This window comes from Vulpes lagopus, chromosome 7 (genome assembly GCF_018345385.1).
Source record: "Vulpes lagopus strain Blue_001 chromosome 7, ASM1834538v1, whole genome shotgun sequence".
NCBI classification, from domain to species: Eukaryota; Metazoa; Chordata; class Mammalia; order Carnivora; family Canidae; genus Vulpes; species Vulpes lagopus.
In genome coordinates this window covers 14816151-14832919 of record NC_054830.1, presented here as the reverse complement: position 1 = coordinate 14832919, position 16769 = coordinate 14816151, and the positions used below count along the sequence as shown (strand labels likewise).

The following is a 16769-nucleotide window of genomic DNA, read 5'->3' as shown; positions in this document are numbered from 1 at the left end:
GCTGCTGGCAAGAGGGTAAAAGGACGAAATCACTTGGGAGAACAACCTGCCAGTTTCTCACAAACTTATACCTACCTATGACCCAGAAATTTCCCTCCTAGGTAATTATCCTAGAGAAATGAAACCATAGGTTTACTCAAAGATCTATAAAAGAATATATATACAGCAGTTTTATTCATAATCAGAAACAACCTAACTCTCCATCAATCTAGAAACAAACAAGTGTGGTATCTTTGTTCTACGGAATACCACTCAGTAATGACAAGGGTAAAGGGGCTGATATCCACAATAACATGGATGAGCCTGAAATACATTTTCCTTTTCTTTTTAGATTTTATTTATTTATTAATGAGAGGCACACACAAAAAGAGAGGCAGAGACACAGGCAGAGGGAGGAGAAGCAGGCTCCATGCAAGGACCCTGATGTGGGACTCGATCCTGGAAATCTGGGATCAGGCCCTGAGCCAAAGGCAGATGCTCAACTGCTGAGCCACCCAGGTGTCCCTAAGTACATTTTCCTGAGGGGAAAAAGAGTACAAAGGAGAGTACATACTGTATGATTCCATTTATAGGAAGTTCCAGAACAGGTGAAATCTACAATGAGAAGCCATGGCCTTTGGCGGGGCATGACTAGTAGAAGTCAAGCAGAATCGACTAGAAAGGAGCACAAAGGAACTTTCTGGGATAATAGGAATATTCTAGGGGCAGCCCCAGTGGCTCAGCGGTTTAGCACTGCCTTCAGCCCAGGGCCTGATCCTGGAGACCTGGGATCAAGTCCCACGTCAGGCTCCCTGCATGGAGCCTGCTTCTCCCTCTGCCTGTGTCTCTGCCTCTGTGTGTGTGTGTGTGTGTGTGTGTGTGTGTGTCTCATGAATAAATAAATAAAATCTTTTTTTAAAAAAGGAATATTCTAGATCTTGCTTTGGGTGATAGAAACAATAGAAATATAAAGATGCCAAAGCTCACCAAACTGAACACATAAGATCCGTACATTTTATTATATGTAAATTATATGTCAAAGAAGTCAAGGGAAGCTATAGTTAGTGGTTAGTGGAGTCAGACTACTTTGGGCCTCACTTACTAGCAAACTATGTGACTTTGGACAAGTTGCTTAACCTTTCCAAGCTTCAACTTTGTAGTTTATAAAATTGGGATGATAAAAGCAGTATTACCTTAAACAAATCAAAACCTTGAACTTCCCAAAAGAAAGGTCCATTTATGGTTGCATACCATCACTGGAGTACAGTGTTGGTCATAAAAACAGGCCCTCCATCAATACTTGAAGAAGTATCCTTGAATTAATGCAAGTCTAATAAATTTGGTGCATTTCTAATGCATATCAAGGAACTATTTTGCTCTCATCTTGAGATCAGATGGCTGTTGGTAGGTTTTTTCAGAGGGGGCATTGACCATATGTGAGCTGCGGGAAGCCAGGCCAGGGGTTCCCATGGCTTCTTGTCTCCTCGGCACAGCCACCAGCTAGACAAGAGGAAGCTGATGTCCACAGAGGCCACAAGTGTTGTAGAAACAGCACAGGCTTTGTAATCCAGAGGTTGTGGATGGTTGGGTCCTAGCCCCACCATCTCCCAGCCTTAGATTCCCTGTCAATCAAATGGAGTTGATGAAGCCTACTATGCTAGATTGAATATTTGTTCCAAAATCTTCACCACCCCTCCTGGGAGAGGATTAGCTTTGCTGCCCCCATTGGCTACAGGGTTGGCCGTGTGAGTTTGCTTTGGCCAAGGAAGCAGAAGTGAGCGTGCCCCTTCCAAGCAGAAGCTTCAGCACCCATCCTGTGATTCACCTTTCAAACTCTGTCTTGAGACTTGCGTGTCACAGAGGCTTCTCCTTCAGTCTATATCTCAGAATTAAAAAGACATGCACCTGCAGTCAACCCACAATGGATATGTAAGGTGAATGAAGAATAAATCTTTGTTATTCTGACCGTTCAGATCTGGGGACCATGTGTTACTGCAGCATAATTTAGCCTGAGCTGACTGACACGTTCCCTCTCAAGGATATCATGAGCATCAACAACCTATCACATCATGGACTCTCGACCATGTGCCACATATGCAGCTTATGGAGATCCACGAAGCTCCCTTTCTGGTGGGAAAAACAGACAAGTAATTGGAAAACGAAGACTTTCCAGTAGAGAAAGATTCACTTCCTTCTTGAACCACATCATAATGGAATTTAAAGCATTTCTAAAAGCATAAATTCCAAGGGAAATGATGAATGTAAAGGAAACAATATTCTAGCATTTCTTGGCATGGGGCAGAGAGGGGTAACTGATTCAGCCAGCAGATCTAAAAGTGCAGAATCCAATCCCACAGTGGAAAACACCAAAAAGAAACTTTCAAAGGCCCAGGAATTGGCAGCAAGTCACCTCCAGAACCAGGGCTAAAAGTGGAAGAAGCCCTGCCAGCCCCAGACCCACCAAACAGCCCAGGAACACTCCTCCCCCAGGCAACAGAAGATAGGAGTTTCTTCCCTGGAGAAGGGAAGTTTTTGCATCAAGATCCCGGTTGCATTGAAGGTAGAGGTGCTAGGCTGAACCCAGGGGGCTTGAATAAGGTTGATGTGCTGGCTCTCAAGGCCCCATCCTGCTTCCTTCTTGAGAAGCCCTGAGGGTGTTTCCTCTACTTGGTGGATGGTGGGTTCTTCTCTGGAGGAATCCAACCAACCCAAGAGAAGAGACTTAAACATGCAGGTGTTACGGGTTCCACAGGAAGCTATCTGGTCAGACCACCCTCCAGAGAAGCTCGGTCAACAAGCAGAAGTATTCCAAATAGTGTGCGGTGCCCCACTCTTAGGCCCCTCTCCGGTGATGACCACATTACAGATTTGTTGTATTTCTCTCCAGATCTTGTTTCTCTTCATTTACATACATAGTATATACACATAGATAAACTATTACTTTGGATGCAGAGATTTTTTTTAAAAAATTTTTATTTATTTATGATAGTAACACAGAGAGAGAGAGAGAGAGAGAGAGAGAGAGGCAGAGACATAGGCAGAGGGAGAAGCAGGCTCCATGCACCGGGAGCCCGATGTGGGATTCGATCCCGGGTCTCCAAGATCGCGCCCTGGGCCAAAGGCAGGCACCAAACCGCTGCGCCACCCAGGGATCCCCCAGAGATTTTTTTTTTTAAGTTGTTCTTTTTCTTATTATTTTATTTACTTATTTATTTGACAGAGAGAGAGAGAGAGAGAGAGAGAACTAGCACAAGCAGTGGGGACCTGCGGTGGGAGAGGAAGAAGCAGACTTCCGAACCAAGCAGGGAGCCTGTTGTGGGGCTCGATCCCAGGAGCCGGGATCATGTCCTGAGCCAAAGGCAGACACCCAACCAACTGAGCTACCCAGGCGCCCGATGCAGGGATTTTATAATAAATGGTGTCACAGCCTACATATTATTCTACACTTGCTGTTCTAGTCAATCCTGAATCTTGGAAGTTCTTAGAGCAGAGTATATTTAGATCTCCCTCTTTCTTTCTAACTGCTAAATAATACTCCGTTCATGAATGTTCCACAGTGTATTTAACCCTTCCCGTGTTATGTGGTGTCTGGCTTTCCACAGTTCCACACCTGTGGTACAAACAAGGGTGCAGGGGTGGGGGCTTTCATCTTCATCCTCTACGCTGTGTTTTAATTTGCTTTTCTGTGATGACAAGTGATACTAAGAACTCTTTGTACTTTGAGTCTGTGAACATTTCAGTTTTCCTCTCTGTGAACTGCTCAATCCATCTGTCTTACAAATATTTTCTCCCGATGTGTCCCTTGTCCTTCAACATTTTGGAACTTCCTGTCAGTTATCTATATTTTCTTTCTTTCATAATTTGCACCCCACATTTGTAAGGATATTCTCTTTGCTGTGAAATACCAGTCTAGTTTTATTCTTTTACTAAGGGGAGAAATAGTTCTAGGTGAGCCAGCAGTGGTTCATCTTTTTCTCACTTATTTGAAATATAGCATTTATTAGAGACTAAGTTATAATATCGGTGGATATTAATAACACCTATGAATCTTCTATCCCTGTGCTGATGCCACACTGCTGCTAATTACTACGGATAGCAGGAGAATATTTAAATAAACAGTGGTGAATCTCACTTATTAACTATCCCGCAGCCACTAAATTACTGAATATTTTCAAAGACTCGTGAATATGAAAACTATATGGAAAAATAAGTAAACCTGTGTGAAGTAATAAAGCAAAAGCTGAGTATAAAACTTTATATATACCATACTTTGAAGCAGCTGAAAATATGCAAATATGAAAATATAAGGATTAAGATGAACTTGAATTCATTTTGGCCTGAATGAATTCAGGCCATTTTTTTTCTTTCTAAATTTCTTCTAGGGGCCCCTGGGTGGTTCCGTCAGTTAAGCATCTGCCTTCAGCTCAGGTCATGATCCCAGGGTCCTAGGATCGAGTCTCACATCCGGCTCCCTGCTCAGTGAGGAGTCTGCTTCTCCCTCTCCTTCTGCTTCTTCCCCAGCTTGTGCTCTCTCTCTCTCTCTTTCTCTCGCTCTCTCTCAAATAAATAAAATCTTTTGAATAAATAATAAATTTATTTCTTCTAGATTCTTACACATTCTCTTAATAATAAAACACGTTTCCAACATTCCCCAGCCACAAGACATTTTGTGCTAATTTTTGCCCTTTCGTAGGGTGGCTTCTCATCCATACTTCAGACCTGTTTTCTCCTCGTGGTTTCAGATAAAATCTACCTGGTCGACTTGAGTAACGAGCAAGCCATGTCGCTTACCATCGAGCCACGGCCCATCAAGCTTAGCCGCAAGTTTGTCCCTGGCTGCTTTGTGTGTCTGGAGTCACGGACCTGTAGCACCAACCTCACCCTGACAGCCGGCTCCAAACACAAGATCTCTTTCCTTTGTGATAACCTGACTCGCCTGTGGATGAACGCCGAGAAAACCATAAGTACGTCCCCTTAGTTAGCACCGTCCTCCGGGGCCCATGGGCAAATCTCCCTGCCCCGCCTTATCTTCTTAATGGGGTCTGCTGAGTAGGTTGTAATAGTGTGATCAGAGATGCCCCCTGCAGTGCAGGGTGAGCAAGGGCAACCAAGCAGCGAATGGTGAGGTGGAGACGTCCCCCACTAGGACCAGAGCCTCAGCTGGAACGGGTATCCTTCAGAAGTGCATTGCACTTCCAACTTCATGCTTGTGTCCTCTGCTTAGCCTTCCAGCATCTTTCATGAGATCCTCTCCTCTGTGTAACCACCCCACCACCCCACCCCACCCCCGCTTCCATGTTCAATGAGCCCTTGTCTCCTCTTGCATGAGATTGAGTCTTGAGGTCAAGACTGTGGCTTGTTCCATTTTTTTGTCCCTGTGTCTCCTGGTAGTGCTGGACATGTATTAATCATGAAATAAATGTTTGATGAATGGAGGGCAGCAAAACCCCTTGTCACCTCCCCACTGGGCCACCATGACCTCTGACATGGATGTTTAGAGTTTCTACAGATGTAGCAGCAGAGGCCACAAGACAGAAGACAGCCAGCCATGCTAAGAAGTGACAGATATCTCCCCAACTCCATCCCTGCTCTGCCTGCTGCACAGAGCCACCTCCCCAGAGTCAGTCGGGGATGCTGGGAAGCAGGGTGGAGGAAAAACCTATGCCCTGCCCATACTTAGCATCTTAGACTCAGATACAGAGAAGAGAGGCTGACACACAGGAAGAGAACATTTCGACCCTAAATACTCCTCAGAGGTTGGTCTGCCAATTTAGGGCAGAATAAGAATGTGAGAGGGTGGGCCAGAGGGGCAGCTAGAAAAGGAGCATGGAGAGAAGGAGGCCAGGAGAATGGAGGACAGAGTGGGTGGGGAGAGACCAAAGGGAAAAGCCAGAAAGTCTAGGATGGTCTCTACAGCTGGGGAGGATGCACTCCCACTCTCCTCCCTGCTGGTAGCACGAGCCCCTCTTTTCCAGGCTGCCTGGACCACCGGAACTGCCGGAGGAGGCCCCACTCCCTCCAAGTGCCTGTGGACATCCTCCAGCTGCCTGTGCAGCTGCACGACTTCTCCTGGAAGCTGCTGGTGCCCAAGGACAAGCTCAGCCTGGCACTGGTGCCTTCCCAGAAGCTGCAGCAGCACACGCAAGAGAAGTTCTGCAACACGAGCTTCAGCTACCTGGTGGCCAGCGCCGTCCCCGGCCAGGATCTTTACTTCGGCTCCTTCTGCCCTGGAGGCTCCATCGAGCAGATCCAGGTGAAGCAGAACATCTCGGTGACCCTCCGCACCTTTGCCCCCAACTTCCAACAAGAGGTTTCCAGGCAGGGCCTGACCGTGTCCTTTATACCATACTTCAAAGGTAAGGAGGTCTCCCTCTCTCTATCTCTCCCCATCTCCCTGCCCCTTTCTTGTTTGGGGCATCCATCTTATTTTGGTTTTGTGATTGTCTTAATTAAGCTGTCAACTTGAAGAGTAGGGAGAGATGAGTGGGTTGGTCCTCTCACAAGATCCTCATCCCAACTCTTCCATTAACCTACTGTGGAAAAATCCCAGGAGTCAGAAATAAGACTCTGAAAGTGGGAGGTGACAGTTGGCAGCAGCAGAACAAATAATCAGGTTCAAGCCTTTTTTGGAAGCAGGCAGGGGCATACATGAGAGCTAACCAGATATTCCCGAATCTTGGATTTTTTTAAGGTGGGAGCATAAAAATCCTTATGCAGGCATTTCTGTGAGTCCACTTTGACAATTCGGAAGGTGGTGTGGAGTGCACAGAGGAAGGCAGGTGGGGGAGAGATGGGTCTCCAGAGTGCCAGGGTCCTGTTCCCAGCAAAGGGGCACAGCCCCTCCTGCCAGGCAAGTGTTTGATCTTCAGGGTGCTGGACAGCCAATGGGATCTAAATCCTTTGCAACAGGAAGCTCTCCATGGTTGGTTTTCAAAGTCACAGTCGCCATTACAAGTTGCTCAAAGTCAGAGGCCACTTAAAAATTGACCAAGACTTTTATCTGAGGTTTACTTCAGATTTTGTTCCCAGAGGCCTTAGTGGGGAGGGAGAAGAATTCTTTGGCCATAAGATTTAGGTCAGTCCAGGCTGCCTGATATGTCCGCAGCTACCCAAAGAACTCCTCCTGGGGAGTCTTTGAAAACAAGACATACCTTCCTCAGTGTAGACTGTTGGAGTTCATCTCACCTGAAGGCCAGGTGACATGTTGGGGGTCTATTGCTTTGCAATTCTGTTCTTCCCAGAACCGGAAGTGGTTTAATCTCTGAAACAGAAACCACTCCCTACCAGTCCCACTGTAGAGCAGAGCATCAGGTGGATGTTAGCTACGTCGAGGGCGTTTCTGAAAGGAAGCTTTCAGAAATAACCAGCAGTTTGGCAAACTAGCCTTGGGTTATTTTTTTTTGGTTGATTGGATGGTTGGTTGGTTGGTTGGTTGGTTGATCGATTTTGTTCAAAAGACCTGAGCACTTAACCTGAGACTCTCACCTTGTGCTGACCAACAGTTACTAGCCACGTGTGGCAATTTCTGTTTAAATTAATAACAAAATTTAAAATGTAGCTCCTCTGTCAAACACATTTTGGGTCTTCTACAGACACACATGGCAGTAGCTACTTGCTTGGACAGCATGAATTGGGTACCCAGGAGATAATGCGGGTTTGGTTTCAGACCACTGCAATAAAGCAAGTGAAATTAGTTTTTTGGTTTCTTGGTGCATATAAAAGTTATATTTACACCATATGGTAGCTTAGTAAGTGTGCAATAGCACTGTGTTTAAGAAAACAGTATGCATACCTTAATTTAAAAATTCTTTATTGCTGAGGTGCGTGGCTCACTCAGTTGGCAAGAACATGCAACTCTTGATTGCAGGGTTCTAAGGTCAAGCCCCACATTGGGTGTAGAGATTATTTAAAACTAAAATCTTAAAAAAAAATAAAAATAAAAAAAAAATAAAACTAAAATCTTCATAAGCAAAACAAAAAACAAAAAAACAAAAAAAAAATTCATTGCTAAAAAATGCTCACCATCATTTGAGCTTTCTGTGAGTTGCAATCACTGATCACAGATCACCATAGCAAATACAATAATAAAAAAGTTTGAAATGTTGCAAGAATCACCAAGATGTGACACAGAGTCAAAGAGTGGCAAATGCTATTGGGAAAAAAATGGCGCCACAGATTTGCCCAACACAGGGTTGCCACAAACCTTCAATTTGTAAAAAAAAACAAAAATAAAAAAAGCGGAATCCACAAAGCATAATAAGATGAGGTGAACCTGTGAAGAACATCTGTGTCATTGCAAAAAAACTCTGTTGAACAGTGCTCATCTAGGCAGGTTGACATCCATTTTGATTCAGTGAAATATCTTGTGTGGATTCCCTCCCCTGTTTCTGCAGAGGAAGGTGTTTTCACGGTGACCCCAGACACAAAAAGCAAGGTCTACCTGAGGAGCCCTAACTGGGACCGGGGCCTGCCATCCCTTACCTCGGTGTCTTGGAACATCAGTGTGCCCAGCAACCAGGTGGCTTGCTTGACCTTCCTAAAGGAGAGGACGGGCGTTGTCTGCCAGACAGGGCGTGCCTTCATGATCATCCAGGAGCAGCGGAGCAAAGCTGAGGAGATCTTCAGCCTAGAAGACGAGGTGCTCCCCAAGCCAAGCTTCCACCACCACAGCTTCTGGGTCAACATCTCCAACTGCAGCCCTGTGAGTGGCAAGCAGCTGGACCTGTTTTTCTGGGTGTTGCTTACCCCAAGGACTGTAGGTAAGGGCCTGCAAGGTCTTGTGGGGGTGGGGGAGGACCACAAATTGGCAGCCGGAGGGTAGGTGCAAGCCTGGGAGGCGAGTCAGAAAACATGGGTTTGAGTCCTGGCTGGCAGGTCAGTTTTTGCAACGGTAATGCTGCAAAACAAACCACCCCAGAACTTAGTGGCTTAAAGACAGCTATTTGTTATTGCTTACATGTTGGCTGGGCAATTCTGGTGTAAGTTGGGCTTATCTGGGTTCACTTATTCATGAACCTGTGGACAGCTGCAGGTTGCTAGAGGACTCTGCTGCTCTTGGCCACACACACTCACTAGGTTCCTTGGCTCTCCTTCCCACGGTCCCTTACACTCCAGCCTGGACCTTGTCCTCATGGCAGAAGCAGAGAGATCCAAGAGAGTCTGGAGGAAGCATGTAAGGTCTCTTGATGCTTGGGTTAGGAACTCACACACCAGCCCTTTTGCAGGTCTTCTTTGGGCCTGCCCAAAGTCAAGGGGTGGACAATAGGCTCCACCTGTTAGTGGGAGGAGCTGCAGAGTCATGTAGTAAAAGATGTGATTCAGGGAGTGGGGAGAACTAGGGGAAGTTTTATAGTCCATCTATCACTGTCATTTACTATTAATCTCTCTCTAGTGTAGGGGAGGGCTCTTCAAAACTCCTTTAACCTTCCTCATTTTAGAGGGTAGATAGATGATAATAACTACTTCGTAGAAGTATCATTGGGAGTTCAAGTGCTGGAGATTCAAATGTGGGGACCTGAAAAGTGTGACAAAGATACTTGGTGCTAGCATTTTTTAAAGATTTTATTTATTTATTTATTTTAGAGAGTGTGTGCATGCACAAGCAGGGGAAGGGAGCAGAGGGAAAGAGAGAGAATGCAGAGCCTGATGCAGGGCTCAATCTCATGACCCTAAGATCAAGACCTGAGCTGAAATCAAGAGTCAGACACTTAAGTGCACCCCCTGGTTGGCCCAGGGCACGATCCTGGAGACCCGGGATCGAATCCCACGTCGGGCTCCCAGTGCATGGAGCCTGCTTCTCCCTCTGCCTGTGTCTCTGCCTCTCTCTCTCTCTCTGTGTGACTATCATAAATCAATAAAAATTTTAAAAAAAACTTAAAAAAAAATAAGTGCACCCCCTGGCACTGGCATTTTTTACTCAGTCCAGTGAAACATGAGAATCCATGTAATGCCCTTGGTGGCAGGCCTTATGCTCAAAGTTGCAGGATCTACTCAAGAGTCTCCAGTGAGGAAATGCATGTGTGACAGGGCAGTCGTGGTGGGGCCACATTTGCCTTTATTCCAAGGTAGTCACAGAGCACCACACAGTGTTGGAACCAGAGGGACCATGGAGGACGTTCCTCCTGGCCCTTTCTCTTTGTGGTACTCAGAGAGACTAACAACTGGTTAGCAGCAAGAGAATTGAGAAGTGAGAGGCTCTCCCAAACTCAGGTTAGCTCCTGAGTTTTCTGACTCTCTTACATTCATTTTCTGTCATTTATTTCTATTTCCTTTTTTTTTTTAAGTTTACTTAACTTATTTGTTTAAGTGATCTCTACACCCAGTGTGGGGCTCGAACTCACGACCCTGAGATCAAGAGCTGGACACTCTTCTGACTGAGCCAACTAGATGCCCCACTTCTTTCTATTTCTATTTCTCTCTTAATTTCTCCTTTCGTTTTCTTGAACAGGCATCTAAATCTCTGTTTGGTGCAGGGCTCTCTCTCTATCTCCTTTACAACTGTAGGAAAAGGACAGCACAGATGAAACCACCCTGTCCTTAATGCCCTCACTTCTGACTTTTGCTACCCTTCTCACCCAGTTAGACTGTGACACCTGAGTGGACACACCTGGGGGGTAGGCCTAGAGTAGCCTTTGAAGGGGATCTAGTAGGGCACCTGATTTGTTTTAGTTATCCGTACTGCATAACAAACAGTCCCAAGATTCAGTAGCTTATACAATAACCATTTTGTTTGCTCACAATTCCGTGGGTTAGGAATTTAGACAGGACACAGCAGCATGGCTCTTATCTGCTCTTAGATATCAGGAGCTGCCACCAGATACCTTGAACAGTGAGAGGGTAGCTGGGATGGTTCACCTGGGGACAGACACCTACAGCCTTGGTACTTTCAGCTGACTTCCTTAGTCTGTTTTCCTCACGGAGTCTCCGCGTGGTTGGCTTGGGCTTCCTCCCAGCATGGCGGCCTCAGCATAGTCAGACTTCTTACGTGGTGACTGACTGGCTGTCCCAAAGACAGAAAGTGCAAGAAGTTCCCAGGCCTCTAAAAGGCCCCAGAACCAGCAAGTCAAGAAGAGTCAAGAAGAAGGGAAATAGACTCCTCTTACTGTGAAGAGCAGCGTGTGTGTACTGGGAGGGTGGGGAGGGATGCTGGCCGTCTCTGGAGACTGTCTACCCTGGTTCATCGTTGGCCACCCCCATGCCTCCTCATCCCTCTCCCTCGTGTCTTTGCTCACAGACCTGACTGTCGTCATCATCGCGGTTGTGGGAGGTGGCGCCTTACTGCTGTTTGCCCTCGGATTCATCATTTGCTTTGTGAAAAAGAAGTAGGTGGAATTTCTCAAACTGTCTTCAGCTGATCTGACGCCTCCTTAGATCATACAGACCAGAGCTGTCATTAATTACTGACTTCTTTTCTGGCTTCCCATTCCTCTCCCAAGGATCGGTGTTAAATAATATTGCCAGATGTGAGTTATACTTGGAGGGGGGTGGGGACCGAAGACTTGGTGGGTGACATTTTAGCCTGCAGCTTTTACACAGCTGTCTCACCCCAAGTCCCCTGGGAATCATTTACTGTCTGCTCATCATTCGGTGGTCATGATGGGGATGATCTTAGCAGGAAAATGCTCACATCAGCCCTGCCAGACCAGGCCGCTGAGCCTATGTCCTCTGTCGCTTTGAGAGTGAACGCATGTGGCCCCAGCTTGTTCTCCTCCGGTTTCTTAAACATTTTTGTGCTTGTGTATTGGACTCCAGACAAGCACCAAAAAGCTAGCCCTGTGGGCGAGAGGAAGAAAGACCCAGTTACCTGACTCATCTCACCTTCCACCCCCTCAGGATGACAGCTGCTGTTTTATGAAAGCAAAGTGTTGACCTTTTGAGATAGAATATGTGCTGCTACCAGATTTTATCAATTCTGCGCATATTTCTGATTAAAGCCGTGAGGGAGAGGGAAATTGCTTTCCTTTGCACGATTCAACCTTGCAACAAGCCAAAGAGAATTTCTTTTTATTAACTGGGGCCATGAGCAAACAACTGAAAGTCCTGATCAACAGTGAGACTGTCTAGAAACATCTCCACTAATGAGGAAGGGGCTGCCCATGACAGATCCAGAGAAAAGTCTCTTCTCCATGAAATGGGATTGTATAGATACCACACAGGGGGTGGAGGGGGGAAGGACTCCTTTCAACAAATTATCATTGTATGGTTTCTCTAGGAAACTTTCTTGCCTGGGGTGCAGTCTATACTGTCTGGATCAGAAAGCACGGTGTTAACATCGGGCTCGTTTCCTCATCAGGAGGGAACCAGACAAGGGAAGGGTCCAGCTCTTGCCTCCATCTCTAAACTGTCCCGTTCCTGGCAGGAGAATCCCTAGCCCTCCCCGACCTTGCTGTGGAGCCATAGTTGACAGGTTTGCTGCCAAGTTGTAGGAGGGTGGATGGGTTCTGCAGTGAGAATGGAGGACTCGTTCATTAAGCAAGGTGTTTCTGAGTGCCTCCTAGGCCCTAGGAACCATGCACAGTGCTGGGAATATAATGGTGAGCAGGACACAGTCTCTCCTCCCACTGCCCAGGGCAGGCAGAGGGACGAAAGAGGAAGGCAAATGAAGGACCGGCTTCAGAACCCCCTGGGAAGAACACTGATGGGGACAATCACAGCTCTGTGGAGCTCAAAGGAGGGGCATCCATCTCAGGGCTTCAGGCAGGAGCCTTTGGAACCCATCATCCCAGCCAGAGACTCGGAGTTACAAGCTAAATGTACTAGATTATTTTTATTTCAGAAAAGGACAGGGAGCCTGTCTACAATTAGTGAGCCGTCAGCCTGTGCATTATATGGTCCATTATGTTAATTGAGCTAATGTCCTCCATTTGAATCACCAGTCAGCTAAAAAGCCAGCGTCCCCTGTTTTTGGCTCTTGGAGATGGAGGATGGAGCTTTGTTTTCAGTGCCAGAGAGTGCTAATGCCCATCCACACCCAAGTACCAAAGAACATTACAAACCAAAGGTTAATGGTGTTATTGAGGAACTCTGGCATCCCAGCCTGAACGTTATCTTCTTTTGAGCTCTGTCCCCTTATGCAGGCTGTTACCCTCATACAGCCTCCTCCTGAAGGGACTAGATCCCTCTGCTAATACTGAGTTTCACTGTCCCCGACCCCAGCTAAAGACTAAGATACCCTGAGTCTTCTTCTCAGGGTATCTCTGTTGTGTCATTTAGAATCCAGATGGCCAGCACTTCTACCCATGCAAAAGAGGGATGATGAAGCATTAGCTACGGAAGATCCACGTCATAGAGGGTTAGCAGGGGCACGACACGACCACACCTGATGTGGTCGGGCTGGGGCACCACCCTTTCTCATGGGAAAGCAGGGCTGGTTGTCAGCTCTTTCCACCCCTGGATACCGTGCATCTACTGAGGCAAATCCAAGTGCAGACAGTGTTAAACATGCCCTCTCTAAACCACTCTCTGCTCCCTGTTTCCACTGTGAAGACTGGAGACAGAAGCTGGTCCCTTTTAAATGCTCCCGAAGAACAGTAGTTTCAGTTTCAAGGGCTAAGGGATTTGAGGGACTTGGGAGAGATGTGCGAGAACCCCTAAAGGGCCTGAGTTCCAGTAGGGATATGCCAGTGGAGCACAGCGAAGATCATCCTGTTCTTTCTGACTCTGTCTTGTTCTCCTTCTCTCAGTAGGAAAAAGAAGAAAACCAAAGGCCCACCAGTAGGCATCTACAATGGCAACGTCAACACCCAGTTGCCAATGCAGTCAAAGAAGTTTCCAAAAGGACGAAAGGACAGTGAGTCCCACGTGTACGCAGTCATTGATGACACCATGGTGTATGGGCATCTGCTACAGGATTCCAACGGCTCCTTCCTACAGCCGGAGGTGGACACCTACCGGCCCTTCCAGGGCCCCACGGGGGACTGCCCTCCCTCTCCACCCGCCATATGCTCCAGGGCCCCAACTGTAAAATTGGCCACAGATGAGCCACCCCTTGGCATCCCTGCCGAGTCTGAGAGTGAACCCTACACCTTTTCCCACCCCAACAACAGGGACACAGACATTCCATTGCTGGACACCCATGAGCCAGAGGAGCCTACAGAGTAACTTGGACCCATCCCAAAGACTTTGCCTAAAGCTCAGCACTGAGACACCCATTAGGGGTCTCGAGCAGAAATCCTAAAGAGGAATTAAATGGAAGGAACAGCAGGAGGTTTTTCAGGACACCACCAACCTCTCTGATTTCCAAGTGGATTCTGAGTCCAAGTGGATTCATTTCAATGATGAGATGTTGAAAGTGATGAATTCCGATCTGGATACAATCATCACAGTTCATGTCCTTCTAAACTCAGGTTGGGTTGTAAACCAGCCCGTAATGAGAGGGGAGAGCTGTGAGTCACCACGGTTGCAACAAGCCCTGGATTTGGATTTGGATTTGGATTTGGATTTGGATTTGGACCTCTTTGGGGCAACAATTCCAATCCCTTGGAGCTCATGCAAGGTCCCTGCTCCTGCTGGAGCCCCTGGATGAAAATGACAATGTGCCTTATTATTTTATTATTATTATTTATTTGGTGGTCCTATATATATAAGAAGTCAAATTTACAACCATATAGCTCTTTTTACCTGACACAGTAACAACTCACGCTAACTGGTTGGATGGCTGGGTTTTGACTTCTGTCGACCACCAGATAAACATGTGCCTGTCCCCTAGAAGGTGGGAATAATTTGCAATCTGTCCAGCCAAAACAGGGTGTGTATGTTTGAGGGCATTGATAAGAGACTTCCCAGTTCTCTTGCTCTGCGTGCATGTGGTCATCCCACTGCATACGTTCATCTTCAGTCCTAGAAGTAAGAAAAATTTCCTTGCATTGCCATGTGTGTGGCTGTCCCTGCTCCAGCAATACTTTGGCATTTAAACAGAAAATTAGAGAGTATTTTCAACCTCTAGAACTGTTTAAAAATATAGGCCACTATATTAGTTCCCTCTTCCTACTGTAACCAATTACCTCAAACTTGGTGGCTTAAAACAAGATAGATTGCTTATCTTATGGTTCTGGAGACCAGAAGGGCAAAATGGGTCTCAGTGGGCTAAAATCGGGGTATCAGCAGAGCTATACTCCTTCTAGAGGCTCTAGGGGGAGAATTGGCTTCCTTGCCTTTTCAAGGTTTTAGGGTCTGCTCCTTGCGTCTGATGGCTGGTCGTACTGTGGCACTTGCACCCACGATGACACTGTGACACTGATTCTCCTTCCTTCTTTCCTGTACATGGATCTTTCATTTATAAAGCCCACCCACCCAGATAATCCAGGATAATCTCCCCATCTCAAGATCTTTAATTTCATCCCACTGAAAAAGTCCCTTGTGCCAAGGAAGGTAACATATCCTCAGGTTCTGGGGAATTAGGACATGGACGTCTTTGGGGACCCATTACTCCGCCTATCACACCTTCCAGCCACTGCAGGAGAGACTAGGAAATAACCCAGGCCACAAGGTGTGTTTTGTTTGGCCTGCAGAATCTTTTTGATGAAGTAGTTACTAACATGTAAAATTATACAGTTTTTGCATAAAAATCCAGACCAGGAGATCTGGCCGTTGCTGGGGCTCACACTGTCACCTAGCAGCAGCCAGTGGGGCACCTGGTTCCCCAGTTCACCCCAGTCCCCACCACTCCCTCTCGTCTCCCTCACTGATGCTGAGTGTCTGACTACTGACGAGTGTCCCCCCACACACACAAGGGTCGCTTTGTTCATAGTGAAATGGAAAGTTTGGGACCCATGTCTTGTGTCAAAGGAGAAGACTGGCCTTGGGGCTGGTGTGTATTGTAGGAAAGTTGTTTTCTCCTGCACAGCCCGCATCCCTCATTTACACTAATGACCGGCCCAGCTCCCAGGAGCGTTTGCCCCTGTGGCCACTGCTCTCCTCTGGAGGGAGAGGGATTGTTTTCCAGCTTGCCGACACGGTCCAAAAGTCAATGTTTCTGCGGCCAAGCCTCCTTTAAAAAATAAGTGTGCTTCATTGTGTTCAGTGAATTCACCTTGGAAATGCACCGCCTAGACTTGTTCACGTGCTACTTTGCCTCCACAAAAAGGAGTTTTGCAATCTCCTAAATGGTGTGTATTCCAAGGCCTCTAAGACTCTTTCCAGAAGGAAGAGTTTGCTGTTTGGATGATAGGCTGGGTGCTGCCCTGGGCACCTTTCCCTTTTAAAAGGCAGGCTCCGGGATCCCTGGGTGGCGCAGCGGTTTAGCACCTGCCTTTGGCCCAGGGCACGATCCTGGAGACCCGGGATCGAATCCCACATCGGGCTCCCGGTGCATGGAGCCTGCTTCTCCCTCTGCCTGTGTCTCTGTCTCTCTCTCTCTGTAACTATCATACATAAATAAATTAAAAAAAATAAATAAATAAAAAATAAAAATAAAATAAAAGGCAGGCTCCTGGGCAGCCTGGGTGCCTCAGCGGTTTAGTGCTACCTTCGGCCCAGGGCCTATCCTAGAGACCCAGGATCGAGTCCTGCATCTGGCTCCCTGCATGGAGCCTGCTTCTCCCTCTGCCTATGTCTCTGTGCCTCTCTCTCCCTCTGTCTCTCATGAATAAATAAATAAAGTCTTTAAAAAAATAAAATAAAATAAAAGGCGGGCTCCTGCCCAGTTACCCTCGGCCTCTTGGCCTGAGGTGCTGGCAACACCCCCATGAAAGGCCAGAGGAGGGCTGGGGTGTCCTCTCCTCCACTGAAATTGTATTGTTACTTAAAATCCCCCCTGGAGCCCTGGCCTCCGCTCTGTGCCTTCTGTGACC

The 16769-nt window shown here is 46.9% G+C and overlaps 1 protein-coding gene across 1 annotated transcript in view; it reads left to right on the top strand.

The window, feature by feature from the left end:
* The window catches only part of CDCP1 (CUB domain containing protein 1), a 57665-nt gene extending 41349 nt beyond the window's left edge, over positions 1-16316 (top strand). The window contains exons 5-9 of the mRNA XM_041763118.1: positions 4722-4943; positions 5955-6335; positions 8373-8738; positions 11213-11300; positions 13662-16316. Of these exons, the coding sequence (XP_041619052.1) occupies positions 4722-4943; positions 5955-6335; positions 8373-8738; positions 11213-11300; positions 13662-14079 (1475 nt within the window). The 3' untranslated portion in view covers positions 14080-16316. The remainder of the gene's footprint in view (positions 1-4721; positions 4944-5954; positions 6336-8372; positions 8739-11212; positions 11301-13661) is intronic.
* The last annotated feature ends 453 nt before the right edge of the window (positions 16317-16769 follow it).